The 14,691-nt window shown below is 51.7% G+C and overlaps 4 protein-coding genes across 4 annotated transcripts; 3 read left to right on the top strand and 1 right to left on the bottom strand.

Moving 5' to 3' along the window:
* The first annotated feature begins 87 nt into the window (after positions 1 to 87).
* On the top strand, positions 88 to 1,052 carry BO79DRAFT_165027 (mitochondrial 54S ribosomal protein mL41). The gene is made up of 2 exons (XM_025679233.1): positions 88 to 312; positions 391 to 1,052. The coding sequence occupies exons 1-2, from the start codon at positions 130 to 132 to the stop codon at positions 610 to 612; spliced, it is 405 nt and encodes a 134-aa protein (XP_025544777.1). The 5' UTR covers positions 88 to 129; the 3' UTR covers positions 613 to 1,052.
* A 740-nt stretch (positions 1,053 to 1,792) lies between these two features.
* Positions 1,793 to 5,945, top strand: BO79DRAFT_234790 (IQ and HECT domain protein). The gene is made up of 2 exons (XM_025684415.1): positions 1,793 to 4,950; positions 5,008 to 5,945. Exons 1-2 carry the CDS (start codon positions 1,933 to 1,935, stop codon positions 5,677 to 5,679), a joined length of 3,690 nt encoding a protein of 1,229 aa, XP_025544776.1. The 5' UTR covers positions 1,793 to 1,932; the 3' UTR covers positions 5,680 to 5,945.
* A 1,362-nt stretch (positions 5,946 to 7,307) lies between these two features.
* On the top strand, positions 7,308 to 9,662 carry pab1 (polyadenylate-binding protein; the record flags this gene model as incomplete). Its single annotated transcript, XM_025685824.1, has 2 exons — positions 7,308 to 9,442; positions 9,503 to 9,662. 2 exons carry the CDS (start codon positions 7,308 to 7,310, stop codon positions 9,660 to 9,662), a joined length of 2,295 nt encoding a protein of 764 aa, XP_025544775.1.
* A 762-nt stretch (positions 9,663 to 10,424) lies between these two features.
* BO79DRAFT_224383 (transcription factor) lies at positions 10,425 to 14,389 on the bottom strand (the record flags this gene model as incomplete). Its single annotated transcript, XM_025683668.1, has 4 exons — positions 10,425 to 10,938; positions 11,072 to 12,733; positions 13,242 to 14,076; positions 14,140 to 14,389. The coding sequence occupies 4 exons, from the start codon at positions 14,387 to 14,389 to the stop codon at positions 10,425 to 10,427; spliced, it is 3,261 nt and encodes a 1,086-aa protein (XP_025544774.1).
* Positions 14,390 to 14,691: the final 302 nt, after the last annotated feature.

The following is a 14,691-nucleotide window of genomic DNA, read 5'->3' as shown; positions in this document are numbered from 1 at the left end:
GAGCTACTTCTCTCTAGCGCCGCCCAGAAAGAGCCTTCCTATCGTCTCTTCCCCGAACATCTTGTCCAACGCTCCGTCTTGTTACCTCCGCAACCCACCGACCGTCAATTGCCTCCCTGCCTGCCCACCATGTTCAAGCCCTCGCAGCCCATGATGGCGCGCTTGCGCCTGACCACGAAACAGGTCCTTGGTGGCTACTACAAGGGTAACCGGACCGGATCGATGGGTTACTTTGCGAAGAACGGGTCATATGTGATCGATTGGAAAAAAGTCCGCACTTTCGCTGTGCCTGAAAACTTGGATCAGTTCAAGGTGGGATTATACCTTCTACAATGTTCAATTGACTGTTATCTACGGTTTGAATTACTAACACGAATATGTATGATATAGTTGACCCCCTTCGTGACCAAGCGTATGCCTCCCACGAAATCCAAGTACACGAAAGAAATCGAGAAGGACGGAAGAATCGTCACCCTTCAGCGGGCTTTTAGCGGAAAGGACTACCTCGATATGTGGGCTTCGGACAACGGTCAGGAAGTTCTGGAACAGGAGCGCCTGGACTCGGAGGCCGCAGCGGAATCGTCATCGACTACTCAGCCCGCTCGTCAATAATCGACATCGCGGTCCTTGTACTTTTCGAGAGGGAAACACATTCGGATTTTTCGGACATGATGAGGCATATCATACATACCCCCCTTCGTCCATGCACAGTTTGGCGGTTACATCAGGCATGAAATGACGCGGCGCCGGAGTTGAGTCGGCTATTCTAGTGGTGTTGCTCTTTGGGGAGTGGTCGCTCAAGTTCATCGGCTCTGCATGCTTTATTTGCCGGTCCGGCTTGCGTGGACTGTATTCTATGTACAGTAGCTGTGGGATTTGATATTGTGGGCACAGTTTTATACAGGGCTACCTAGGTATCAGGTGGTTGAGACGACAGAGCGTGTAGCTTTGGTCTTACCTTGCTTGGTACATACATTGGTTCGCGGCGCATCTCTGGGTTTTTCATTGCATATTAGCAAATGGTTTAGATATCACCAATTACAGATTTCATGAGGTTCAGGAACATGGGTAGAATCCGCTCTAAATTTACGATGCGGTATGCATTAGGTTTTAAGGTTACTTCCCTGCAGTTTGGATTGTGGAGGGACGCATATTGAGTTAGAGTTGGTGATACAAGCTGGGATATATGGCAGATCCAGCCCTAGTATTACTAGGGGCCTTCTAAACTAGTAGAACGGCACCTTTCGAATAATCAAAGCATAAGAACCGCCCTGCGATTTACTATTCATCTAAGCACATGATGATTTACTCAAGGAAGGGGGCGTTAGGGGTCATGGTCTATTACTAGTATCATCGTACACTGCAGTCTTCGCTTTCCGGGTGTCATGGCTACTGTTGGTTCAATCATGATATATATACACTGTTTCTCGGAGTAGTAGCCAGCTCACACTTGTTGGCATAAAACAGGAAATAAATGGATGCTTCTCACCTATAGATCACCAAAATCTTCCATATAGCGACGAGATAATAGACAGCCTCTAGGAACAAACACTCAGATCTCAGCATGCAGATGAAGAATTCCAGCATCATCTAGATAGAGCAATTGGACCATTATTAAGCGTGATATCGGCAGCGTGGCGGCAAAGTGAGTGGCAATAAGCAGATTATGTGGTAAACGGTGCGTGGCCGTAAGAAGCAATCAGCGGCGATCTCGGAGTGCGTGCAGGACGAGACAGCAAAGAGACAGCTGCAATGCTCAATCCATCCTCCACCCACCTCCGCTTCACTGCGTGTTTAGGCTGCTCATCCGTGGGCTGCGTTATGGAGACGCTTGACTGATGCTGTTCATCTCTACAGTGACCTTCACATTTGTCCGCCCGAGTCTTGTCGTCGACAGACTTTAATCTCAGCGTGATCGTCTAAGACGAAGCTATGTTCCAGTCATTTACGGGGAACTCCCGCCGTCCACGGCAGGTTAACCTCGGGGGCCGCAATACGAACCCTTTCGCCGCATATCCCTCCGGTCGACAAAACCCTCACGGCGCAGGCCCCCAGAATACTCTTGCGATTGCCCAACAGGAACGGCTTGCGAGGCAGCAGGAAAGAGAGCGGTTGACGGCGAGCCGACTCGTCCAACGGACATGGAGGGGTTATCGGAGCCGGAAGATAACGCGCAGGACGTGGCGCACTGAGTGGGATACCATAGAGAAGAAGCAGGGCAAAGATCATCTCCCCTCCTTTGACATCCTCGCCCAACAGTCTGATGTTGTTCTGCAACCTTCCCTCCGATACGGAACAGCTGCGGACTGCTTATCGCAGCTTCGTTTGCTGGTCCAGTTTCTGGAACCGTGGGACAGTGGGGATGTTGCTCGGCTGGTATACTTCTCCGAGGCGTTCCAGAGGACATTGCATGAAGTCCCCTCAATCGCGACCGAAGGGGAATGGACCACGCCGCTGAAGAAACTGGCGGGTTTGACTCTCCGTGTCTTGCGGTCTGTGACGTCGCCAACGGTGCCGGTGTTTGCGGTCCAACATCTCCTTCAGCTACTCGTCTTTCTCACGGGGCTGTTACCGAAGCACATGGCACGACTAGCTAAAGAATACTACTCGGTCATGGTGATTCTCACAAAAGACTTTGAATCAATATCTACAAGGTATAAACTCTCCAGGGATAGCCTTACCGAGAGTGTGCTTGCTTTGCTTCGACCCATTACGTCCGAGACCCTTACAGCTTATGAATGGTTTGCGAAGATATATCTAACCATTCCCAACCTCCCGGAATACATTGGAAGTCTGGACGGGCTAGCAAACAATATCAATTATAAGTTGCTGACCTCCGCCTTGGGGCCGTTACAAACGCTGTTCGGAGACCGACCAAAGAGTGAAGAAGACGTGGATGCCCGTCTTTGGCTGCTTGCCTACTTTATCTTCTTCCACCGCTGCGCTCTGGGAGGTCAGACAGGTCGTCCGGCGCCAGAACCGGGTTTTGTGAAGGTGGTATCGGAGCTGCTGAACTCTACCGCTGTGCATATATCTCGGCGCCTAGAGTCGGAAGAGTCTAACGAGTACGATGAGGCTCCCGAGCAAACGCCACTGCACCCCTTCATCAAGGAGCAGCTAGTCAGCCTTGTGAATCAAAGCAATATCACGGGGCTTCTTTCTCAGCTACACACTACGCATCTCTCTCAGGGGGAGCTGGCAAATGCTCAATCGGATGCATCTAAAGAAGCCAAGATTCTCGCAACATACGCTCTGACGCTGCTGAGAGTATTTCCTCGCCGGGGTGATGACATCCGAATGTGGTTGTATTTGGGATCGGCGACCTCGAGTGACCAGTTGACAGGCCAGCAAGGCTCAAGAATACCTGCGATCAAATATTTCTGGCAAGCATCCAAGGCTAGCCGAATCTTCGCTGCCATTAGTCAAGATTCGACGAAAGTGTTGCCTCTGCTGAAACCGGCCGAGGAATCGCAGGGTACTAGGTTTCCGGAAATATCTCAAATGGAAAGGGATGAAGAATGGACAATCATACTTCTATTCCTCGAGCTCTATACTTTCGTTCTGAAAGTGATGGATGATGAGGAGTTCTTTTCCAGCGAGTCGTCTTTCACCGCTTCCTCGAACACACGAGTTTCCTGGACCAAGGAGAGCGCTCTTCCCTTGAAAGACATCAAGGATATGACAATCTTTCTCAAAAACCTAGGTTTCACACTGTATTGGAACTCGGCAGATCTGAGTGAAAAAGAAGCAACCCAAGACACCGGGGGAATTCGAAGCTACTTTAGCTCGTCTGCAGCGCCACCGGATGCTATTGCAAGCGTGAGGGACATTGAGATGAAGAACAAAGAGAAAGGGCTTCCCGGCGTTACGGGAATTCCGCTCGACTACTTCAAGGGTCTGGTCACTGGTCTCTTGCGGATGATCCATGAGCGAGATTCAAGACGGAAATTCCTTCCAGACGGGCACTGGTTGATGACAAGCCGCTTCGACATGGAAGGCTTCATCCCTGCCGTTGTAGCAGAAGAGGAGAATAGGCATCAGCTCCAGGATGAGGATGAGGAGGAAGAACAGGATGATTTAATGAATGATTCCTTCTTTGAGCCTTCCCCAGGCCTGATCGGTACTGGCCGCGCTCAACAGACACGCCGTATCGAGGCATTGAGACGTCGCCAACAACAGGCCGCTCGCAGGAAGCAGCTGGAGGCCGTGGCCCCGAGGATGGAAATTCTCCGCAACATGCCTTTCTTCATACCTTTCCCGACGAGAGTCCAGATATTCCGCGAATTCATCTATCGGGATCAAATGCGCCGAAGACAGGGGTATATCGACCCGGATGCCTGGCGCATGTCTGTGGCGCAGGCCTCAATGGGCCGTCTGATTGATGGACGTCCTGCTGTACAAGATATACTTAGCCGGCACCATGCCAATATCAGGCGTGAGAGCATTTTCAAGGACGCCTTTGATGAGTTCTATGAGCTGGGGGATGGGTTGAAGGAGCCCATTCAGATCACGTTCATTGACAAGTTCAATACAACCGAAGCTGGTATCGATGGCGGTGGTGTTACCAAAGAGTTCCTCACAAGCGTGACTAGTGAAGCTTTCAAATCGACAAGTGATTTGAATCTATTCGAAGAGAACGACCAGCACCTGCTCTATCCGAACCCTGCTGCAGTCGAGCAGCGGCGAGAGCTTCTACGACAACTTGGCTTTGTTGAGAACACTGCGGAATGGAACGAGAACGTCCGTGACCTACTTAGGCGCTATGAATTCCTAGGCCGCATCATCGGAAAGTGTCTATATGAGGGCATCTTGGTGGATGTCAACTTTGCCCCGTTCTTCCTGCTGAAGTGGGCTTTGACGGGCGGCACGGGTTCGGCCCAGCGTGAGACAGCCTACCGCGCCAACCTGAATGATCTGAAGGATCTTGACCAGGGACTGTACCAGGGATTGGTAAGTGAAGCGTGTTGCTTTTTAGCACTGTGTGCTAGCTGCTAACCCATGCTACAGTTGCAACTGAAGAACTATCCTGGTGATGTGGAGGACTTCTCGTTGAACTTCACCGTCACTGACACGATACCGCTTCCCGACGGGGGTAACCGCACGACTACCCGGGACTTGAAAAGCCACGGGTCAGACATACCTGTGACGAATCAGAATCGGTTGGTTTATATCTCTTACATTGCTCGCTACCGGCTTCAAGTCCAGCCTGCTCTGCAGACCAACGCTTTCCTCCAGGGTCTGGGACAAATCATCCAGCCGTCGTGGCTGTCGATGTTCAACCAGACGGAGCTGCAGACCCTTGTGAGTGGTGATTCAGGAGACATTGATGTAGCCGATTTGCGACGCAACACGCTTTACGGAGGAGTATACACGATCGGGGATGACAAAGAAGAGCACCCCACCGTCAAGCTGTTCTGGGATGTGATGGAGAAGATGTCCAACGAAGAAAGACAGAAAGTGCTTCGATTTGTGACGTCGACCCCGCGGGCTCCTTTATTAGGTTTCAGCCATCTCAATCCTCGTTTCAGCATTCGAGACTCGAGCGAGGATCAAGAACGACTCCCCAGTACGAGCACCTGCGTGAATCTTCTCAAGCTGCCCCGGTATACCAACGCCAATACCCTCCGGGAGAAGCTTTTGTATGCGGTCAATTCCGGAGCTGGATTTGATCTGAGCTGAGGGGAATGGAAAGTTTGCATGACACGGATCGGTCAATGCAATTATACCTGCAGCGCATTTAGTGAATAATTATGAGTAGCATAGCTAGGCGTCCTGGTGATCCATGTGTTCCTTTTCTTGTTGTTATTGTGGTTGTTGATAACGCGTTTCATTGTGTGTCTATTTTACCGAGGATGGGTGCTATTTCTAGCTCGAGTCCTAGTATCTACTACACCTGCTTTCGTCTCGGGGCTTTGTTCATATGGCGAAGGGTAGCTTCGACCAACCAGATAGATAGCTTTCATCAATATATGTTTGAGAATGGTTCGCTTTGTTAGAGATCCTTTGTTGATTAAAGGCCCGGCCTCTGCACGAACACTGTGGCTGCCGTTCCAAGCTCCCGTACCAATAAAACCATGAATGTATGGTGAATGAAAGAATTGGATGATTCAATCGATGGCTGGTGATAGTATTCTTGATTGACTGCCTGATGGTGGCCTAGCCCCGTTTTAATGCCTGAGGCATATGTAACTTAAGATCCTTCAAATGTTAGTCTGGTTTTTTTCCTTTTTTTTTTTTTGCCGCTCGAGTTTAAAGGCCGAAAAGGAATCCACCATTCCGTGAAGCGCCGTTCAAGCAGCGAGGACCATACCCTAATAAGGTTTAGCGCCACCTGCCGACCCAAAGAGAGCAAAAGAAAATTTTATCGTTTTGAGTTTTTTTCAGATAAAAAAAAAAGAAAAAAAAAAGGCAGGCAGAATTTCAGTCAGTCACAGTCAGAAAGGTCTTTCTCGGGGCGATTTTCATTCTTCGCCGTCTCTTCCTCTTCCTCCTCCATCCGCTCTTCTTCCTTCTTTCTTCCTTCCCCAAAAAATCCATAAAACCCTTCTCTGCTGTCTATCCCCAGCATCCTTTTCTCTTCTTCCTCCTTTTTCATATCTCCCTTTTTCGAAAACTCCTCGAAAAAAACCCCTTAAAAAAACCCGGAAAAAAGACCAAAAAAACCAAAGTAAATACTCCCCCGTCCCCGTCCATCAAAATTTCGTGTTCGTGTTGGGGCCCTACTGTGACTTTTTCCCACTGTCTCCGAAAAGTTGTGCGGTGTGTGTGTGTGTGTGGGCGCGCGTGTTTTGTGCGTGCATCTGGAAGTTTTCCCTCTACCGCATATTCTTCATCCCTCGTGATCGTCTTTTTCGCTTCACTTCCCCAGCCTTCTTTTCATACCAGCAGCCGTTGTCTTGACGGTGTTTCCGGTGTCTAATTTGAGGTTGTACTTTTGCTGCGTGGATCGTCATTCCTCCTCCACCATTCCCCCTCCATCTCTTGTCGACCTTCCCTTGCCTGCCTTCTATCACGGTGATAGTTGTGACCGCCTGGGAAGGAAATCCCCGTCTCCATCAGACAAGCCCACACTGCCTCTGTTTTTATCTCGTCCCCTTGCTCATCTTCCCGCTGTCATCATTCGTCTCTTATTCTTTGTCTTGCGATTGTTCTCGTTCATTGTTGCTTGAGAGCTTTGTTCCAATCCTCCAATTCCATCGCCTGTTACAGCTTGTCCCTCTCCCCCCCTCCCCACTTACTCTCTCGTATCCTCTTCATCGACATCTGTGCTAACATCTTTACCTCTTGTCCAACAGTAACACCACAAAATGTCTGCCGACGTCTCTACCACCCCCGCTGCCGAGAACGTCAACGGCGCCGCTGAGGCCAGCCCTGCTGCTGCTGCCCCCAGTGCCACCACCCCCGAGGTCACTGCCGTTGAGAACTCTACTCCGGCTCCCGCTGCCAACCAGCCTCACTCGGCTTCCCTCTATGTCGGTGAACTCGACCCCTCCGTGACCGAGGCCATGCTCTACGAGCTGTTCTCTTCCATCGGCCAGGTTGCTTCCATCCGTGTCTGCCGTGATGCCGTCACCAGACGCTCCCTGGGATACGCCTACGTTAACTACAACAACACCGCCGATGGTGAGCGTGCTCTGGAAGACCTCAACTACACTCTGATCAAGGGCAAGCCCTGCCGTATCATGTGGTCCCAGCGTGACCCCGCTCTCCGCAAGACTGGCCAGGGCAACGTCTTCATCAAGAACCTGGACAGCGCCATTGACAACAAGGCTCTCCACGACACCTTCGCCGCCTTCGGCAACATTCTCAGCTGCAAGGTCGCTCAGGATGAGTTCGGCAACTCCAAGGGATACGGTTTCGTCCACTACGAGACTGCTGAGGCTGCCAACAATGCCATCAAGCACGTCAACGGCATGCTGCTGAACGACAAGAAGGTCTTCGTCGGTCACCACATCTCCAAGAAGGACCGCCAGAGCAAGTTCGAGGAGATGAAGGCCAACTTCACCAACGTCTACATCAAGAACCTCGACTCTGAGATTGATGACGATGAGTTCCGCAAGATGTTCGAGAAGTTCGGTGAGATCACCTCCGCCACCCTCAGCCGTGACCAGGAGGGCAAGAGCCGTGGCTTCGGTTTTGTCAACTTCTCTACCCACGAGAGCGCGCAGGCCGCCGTCGAGGAGATGAACGACAAGGAGATCCGCAGCCAGAAGCTCTACGTCGGTCGTGCCCAGAAGAAGCACGAGCGTGAGGAGGAGCTGCGCAAGCAGTACGAGGCCGCCCGCCTGGAGAAGGCTTCCAAGTACCAGGGTGTCAACCTCTACGTGAAGAACCTGACCGACGACATTGATGATGAGAAGCTCCGTGAGCTCTTCGGACCTTACGGCACCATCACCTCTGCCAAGGTTATGCGTGACACCAACGTCGAGCGCGAATCGTCTCCCGAATCTGCTGGTAAGGAGAAGGAGGCTAACAAGGAGAACGACAAGGAGGCCACCCCCGAGGCTGAGAAGGCCGAGGAGAAGGCCGAGGAGAAGCCCGCCGAATCCTCCGAGGAGAAGGACAAGGAGGCCAAGAAGTCTGACAAGAAGCCCTTCGGTAAGAGCAAGGGTTTCGGTTTCGTCTGCTTCAGCAGCCCCGATGAGGCTTCCAAGGCTGTCACCGAGATGAACCAGAGAATGGTCAACGGCAAGCCCCTCTACGTTGCCCTTGCCCAGCGCAAGGATGTCCGCCGCAGCCAGCTTGAGGCCAGCATCCAGGCTCGCAACACCATCAGACAGCAGCAGGCCGCCGCTGCCGCTGGTATGCCCCAGCCTTACATGCAGCCCGCTGTCTTCTACGGCCCCGGCCAGCAGGGTTTCATCCCTGGTGGTCAGCGCGGCATGGCCTTCCCCCCTCAGCCCGGTATGGTGATGGGTATCCCCGGTGGACGCCCCGGCCAGTACCCCGGTCCCTTCCCTGGCCAACAGGGTGGTCGCGGCATGGGCCCCAACCAGCAGATCCCCCCCAACTTTGCTCAGGGTATCCCCATGGGCATGCAGGGCCCTGGTGCCATCCCTAACGGCATGGGTTACCCCCAGATGGCTCAGGTGCAGTTCGGACGTGGCGCTGGTGGCCGTGGTCAGGTCCCCGGAATGCCCATGGGTCAGGGTATGCGTGGCGGTCCCGGTTACGGCCAGGGCCGTGGTGGTGTTCCTGTTCAGCAGGGTCAGATCCGCCCTGGCCAGGGTGGTCGCGGACAGAACGCTGCTGCTCCCGCCGGTCCCCAGGAAGGTGCCGCTGGTGGTGTTAACGCTCAGACTCTCGGTGCCGCTCCCCCGGCCCAGCAGAAGCAGATGCTCGGTGAGGCTCTCTACCCTAAGATCCAGGCCCAGCAGCCTGAGCTGGCTGGTAAGATCACTGGTATGCTTCTGGAGATGGACAACACCGAGTTGCTCAGCCTGTGAGTATTTCCCTTCTACTCTTTACACTGTTACTTCTAGTTGCTAATACATTATTGTAGGCTTGAGGACGAGGAAGCCCTTCGCGCCAAGGTCGACGAGGCCCTTAGCGTTTACGATGAGTACATGAAGAACAAGGGCACCGAGTCCGAGGCTCCTGCCGCTGAGGCTGCCAAGCCCGAGGCGGAGAAGGAGGCCTCGACTGAGGAGAACAAGGCGTAAATTCGCGTCTCATCTCCTGCACCGGTGGTTTGATTTCAGCAGTCTGCCATGTCGAATTTTTTTTTTTGACTCCCACCTATTTTTGATGACCTCTTCTACCTCTTCTACTCGAATTAACGATTTCACCTCTTATTTTCCTCCTATCCGACACCTCCTTTCCATTTTACCCACCCCTCAACCTTTCCACTTTTTTTTTTTTTTTATCCCTCTCTTCTCCTTCCCTCCTGGTCCTGATATCCCTCGGTTCCCAAAAGTTCTTTGTTAGTGGTGTCATCGGTCCATGATTAGCGAGCGACATCACCTTTACCGGATCTCCCGTCTCTTTTTCTTTTTCCTTCCTCTTGAATAGCGCTTTGGGGTTTGTTCCCTGGCGATGTTAGCACGTGATGCAAGAGGGCGATGGGCAAAGGAAGGCGGGCCAATTCTGGGAACGGAGATGAAAAGTTGTTCGGATGCCATGGTTCTCTTATTTCATGTCACGAGAGGGAGGAAGTTGTGACGTCTTCTCTTCCTATCCCCGCCATACTACCTACCTCGTATCCTACGATATGACACGAGTGTAATATAGACTTATGACTTCCTCACGGGATCTTTCTCACGTATTATACGTATATGTAGATATTATTCCCATTCGTAGACGTAGCTTGTTGTATTTACACGGTCTCTGGATTTCGTAATATGCACTATCATACACCCTCCCCTCCATATATACCAAGGCACATACATATACCAACGGCATGATGTAGTACTATACTCAATCCTTCAAAAAGAAGGATACTGCTGCCCAAACATATCCGCCAAATCATCAAAATTACTCCCCTCGAGCAGATCCACAATCCCAAAATCAAACTCTCCCACCGCATCACCATTATTATTATCATTAGTATTAGTACTCACTCCCTCCGCAGCGAATAATCTCTCCTCATGAGACAGATGTACATGGCCGCCACTGGTACTAGCATGTTCATGCAGACCAGATGTTGTCGCACCAGCAGCAGCAGTAGTAGGAGTCCTCCTCCCTGCTCGTCCTCGTGCATATTCATCATCCATATTCGTCAATGATAGCGAATTAATGGGAGTGAAGAAGGCGGTGTGGTGAGGATCTACTGCTACTTTTCGTCGTTTATTGGGTGATCCTTCACCTGCGGTGGCGGTGGTGGTGGTGCCTGTTTCCTGGATAGTCCGAGATAGGAGGGAAAGCGCCCTGTGGCAATGTTTGGCTGCTTCCCATTGCGTGGACATGGTGTGTAGGATTGTGAGACATTTGGTGATTTCTCTGTTTTGGGTGATGTTAGTAAGGTGGGTAGGTAGGTAGGTTGGGGCGGGTGTGGGGTGCATGCAGGTTAGGGGGATTTTTGTGAGACAAGGTGTGCAGGAAGAAGAGCTGGGGAGGGGGGTATGCAACGTACTGAGCTCCCTTGGATAAGACGTATTGGCGGAGTTGGCATGCAAATGCAAGGACGAGACCTGACATCCAGGCAGCAGAGAGGAAACCGGGCCAGAAGAATGATTGGCCGCTTTCTTGCTGTGTCGTTAGAGCGGAGATGATCTCCCTTGCGGCGTTGATGCAGGTTTGGAGGCCGGAGCAGAATTCGGGGGTGGATGGGCTGAGGGAGAGGGAGGGACGGTTGATGAGGAGGATGAGGTGTTGGTAGAGGACGGTGAAGAAGGGGGCGAAGTTGAATGCGGTTGTCGTTGTTGCTGCGGGGGATGATGATGAGGGTTGGTCGGTGGATGATTGTTGGTGTTGGCCTTGGAGTGTTTCGATGGAGAGATTGTTCCACCATTTGTGTACGTCTGTGATGAGGAACAGTACGGAGCTGCGTGGGACAGAGCGCACTGTAATGGATTTGTGGAAGAGCTCGAGGGCTCGTCCTGTCAGGGTGCCGGACTCGACGTAGCTTGCAAAGGCGAGTTCGCGGCGGTTTTGCTGGGCTTCTTCGGCCGAGGAGCTGTTGTGGGCTGAGAAGGTACGTGGTGAGGTGTTTTCGTGGTGTTGGTTGCTTGTGAGCTGGGGGCGGTGTCCCCTTTGCTCAGGATACGAAGTAGATCGGGCGAAATGCGATCTATTGTACATTCCTGGTATATGGATTTCAGGAGCATTGGGCGAACAGACATCGATATCCGAGTCTTGTACGCCTAGAGGCAGTCCAAGTGCCTGGCTTAGGTATCGGTCAATGGCGTATGCACACCAGAAGATCCTCTTGCGCAGCTGTCTGTCGTGGGTTGTGAGCTCCTTGTATCGGTATGGACAGCGATGCAGACCAACGTGCAGCATGGAACGGAGCATGCAGCCACCTACGGTGGAGGCTGTCCGGAGGGACATTTTTGCAAGCAGATATAGTTGGCAAGCAAGAAGTGCCTGCAAGGACAACATATCGTGCTTACTAGTTAGCGTCCCGAGGAGAGAATGCATGTTACTGGGCGATTCAATCCGAGACCCCAGCGGAAGTTGAATCTCCGGATGAACAGCATTGGCTAGATTGAAAATACACTGAAAGATTGTTGTCCAGCATACATGCCGGTGATCTGCCATTGGAGCATTACCAGTTGGCTCCTGGCGATCTTCTGAATAGAGGCCCTCCATGGCCTGCAAGAAAGTAGGGCCATGTAGAAATGGGAACAGAGGATGCCAAACTTTGAAGTACATCATCATGAGTTCCCGAGCTGTATCAAGCGGGGGAGCATTCCCCAAGACTGCTGCCACTGCGGGATCATATGCCCATTGGCTTGGAAACTGATCATCCTGCAGTGCAGCCGGGGTCGTTTTCTGAGAGGCATCACTGCCTACCAGGGTATCCTCCGGCTGAGGGAAGTCTTGTGCAGGCGATGAACCACTCGGATCTAAACTTTCGGAGAAAGCCCGTCGGACGGTATTGATGAAGTAGACGCCACTGGAGCTACCGACAAACTGACTCTCATCCTTGGAATGCGCGGTCAGGGAACCAATCTCGGATGGGCCATTGGTAAGGTCCGGAGGCTCCATTCTGGTGGGATCATGATGCTGCCGTGGAGGATAAGGAGAGAGCATGGAAGAAAAGATGGCGTTAAAGTCAGAATCTCGGATTGAACTGCGAGTCGCAAATCCGGGTGTCTGCTTAGTCATGGACGACACTTCCCCCATCTCCATTTCTGATACTACCGAACGTCAAGTTTTGCATATATAGTAAATATTCCTAGAGCAATTGGATATTTATAAAGCCCTATGTCTCACATAAAAACTCTCACCCGTCGGAGGGTGAACTCTGAAGATGTGGACGTCTATTGCTGGCCAGTCTATACTGCTTGCTAAATCGGCCACACAGAAATAGGGAACAGAGAAGGGCAAGCCAGGAGTTTAGGTCCTTCCAGCTAATTAATCGGATAATGCTTTTTCTCAAAAATTATTTTTGCCTATTCGAATGGATGGATACTAGGACTAAGGATAATGCAATTGGATGTGGAACCGTTCACTCGATGCTATGCTTGACAGGAGAGGAAGTATCTCTATTTCGCGTCTTTCCCAACACCAACACACAATGCAAGAAAACTCAGGCAAATAGTCAACCGAAGAAGACCAATTGCCGCATATTTTCTTACGATGAAGCCAACTGCTGCTCGATTTCTTTGCAAACCGCATCCACAACTCCCTGCGTGTTCGCCGAACCCCCGAGATCCGGTGTCAAAATCCCAGCAGCACACACCTTTTCGACACAGTCCATCAGCTTCTTGGAAGCATCTTTCTCACCCAACCATGTGAGCATCTCTGCAGCGGACCAGAATGTAGCCACCGGGTTGGCGACGCCCTTCCCCATGATATCGAAAGCGCTTCCATGGACCGGCTCGAACAGCGAGGGGTTCTTGCGGGTAGGATCGAGGTTGCTGGATGGTGCCACACCGATGGAACCAGCCAAACCAGCTGCAAGGTCAGATAGAATGTCCATATGCAAATTGGTTCCCACGATAGTATCCAGCGAATCCGGCTTCGAAATCATGCGGAGGGTCATGGCGTCTACCAACATCTTATCCCAGGTGACATCCGGGAAGTCTTTCGCGACCGCCTCAGCGACCTCATCCCAGAGGACCATTCCATGGCGCATGGCATTACTCTTGGTGACGACGGTCAGGTGGCGACGTGGTCTGGAGCGTGCTGTTTCGAAGGCAAAGCGCATAATCCTCTCAACACCAACCCTTGTGAAGATGGCCACCTCTGTCGCAGCTTCCCATGGCTGACCCGTGTGGCTGCGTCCACCTTGACCACAATACTCTCCCTCGGAATTCTCTCGCACAAGGACCCAATCGATGCCATTCACAGCTGTGGTCAGAGGTGACTTGGTTCCGGGAAAGGTGCGCACAGGACGGACATTGGCATATAGTTGCAATGGACTGCGGAGCGCTAGTAACAGGCCCCATAAGGAGACGTGGTCGGGCACGTCTAGATTAGTTAGTGCGTGAATTGCAATCGACTGTCTGTCTTGTAAGGATCGAATATGCATACCTGGATGTCCTACAGAGCCAAACAAGCCTGCGTCGAATTTCCGCAGAGTATCCAAGTAACCTTCAGACACGTACCGACCATGTTGCTTGTAGTATTCAGTGCCCCATGGGAGATGCGTAAATTCAATGTTGAATGTGTTCAACGTCTGAGCGAGCTTGTTGACTACTTCAATGGTTGCTCGCACCACTTCCTCGCCAATGCCGTCACCGGGAATGGATGCGATGCGATAAGTAGGTTTCTCTGTAGCCATTGTGTTTTCGCAAGGCCGAAACACGGTACTAGTAGGAGATGGGGCGAGGAACAACTCTCTGGATATCAGTACTAGTATGATCCCCGCATCTTGAAGCTCTATATACTTCCCCGCTCCGGCTATTGTTCAGGCTGAAGGTTTGTCCTGCGCATGTCGCCATAATTTCGCCGCATGCAACTTCAATTATTCGTGTCTCGTGATTCCATCTTCTAGTATCTACTATAGCAAGTAGTTTATTTTCGTTGGTTCTTGAATATTTGGAGCTAGTGTAGTATGGAGGCAAAGATGAATACTGCTGCGCT

The sequence above is a fragment of the Aspergillus costaricaensis genome (genome assembly GCF_003184835.1).
Source record: "Aspergillus costaricaensis CBS 115574 unplaced genomic scaffold BO79scaffold_2, whole genome shotgun sequence".
In the NCBI taxonomy this organism is placed as follows: Eukaryota; Fungi; Ascomycota; class Eurotiomycetes; order Eurotiales; family Aspergillaceae; genus Aspergillus; species Aspergillus costaricensis.
The sequence above is the reverse complement of the archived record's forward strand: the minus strand, read 5'-3'. Positions and strand labels throughout refer to the sequence as shown.

Excerpts from the sequence above, each read along its gene's own strand:
- BO79DRAFT_165027 (XM_025679233.1), top strand. The coding sequence starts at position 130 with ATGTTCAAGCCCTCGCAGCCCATGATGGCGCGCTTGCGCCTGACCACG. Across the intron at positions 313-390 it reads AAAACTTGGATCAGTTCAAG|TTGACCCCCTTCGTGACCAA; the intron begins GTGGGATTATAC and ends TGTATGATATAG.
- BO79DRAFT_234790 (XM_025684415.1), top strand. The coding sequence starts at position 1,933 with ATGTTCCAGTCATTTACGGGGAACTCCCGCCGTCCACGGCAGGTTAAC. Across the intron at positions 4,951-5,007 it reads AGGGACTGTACCAGGGATTG|TTGCAACTGAAGAACTATCC; the intron begins GTAAGTGAAGCG and ends CCCATGCTACAG.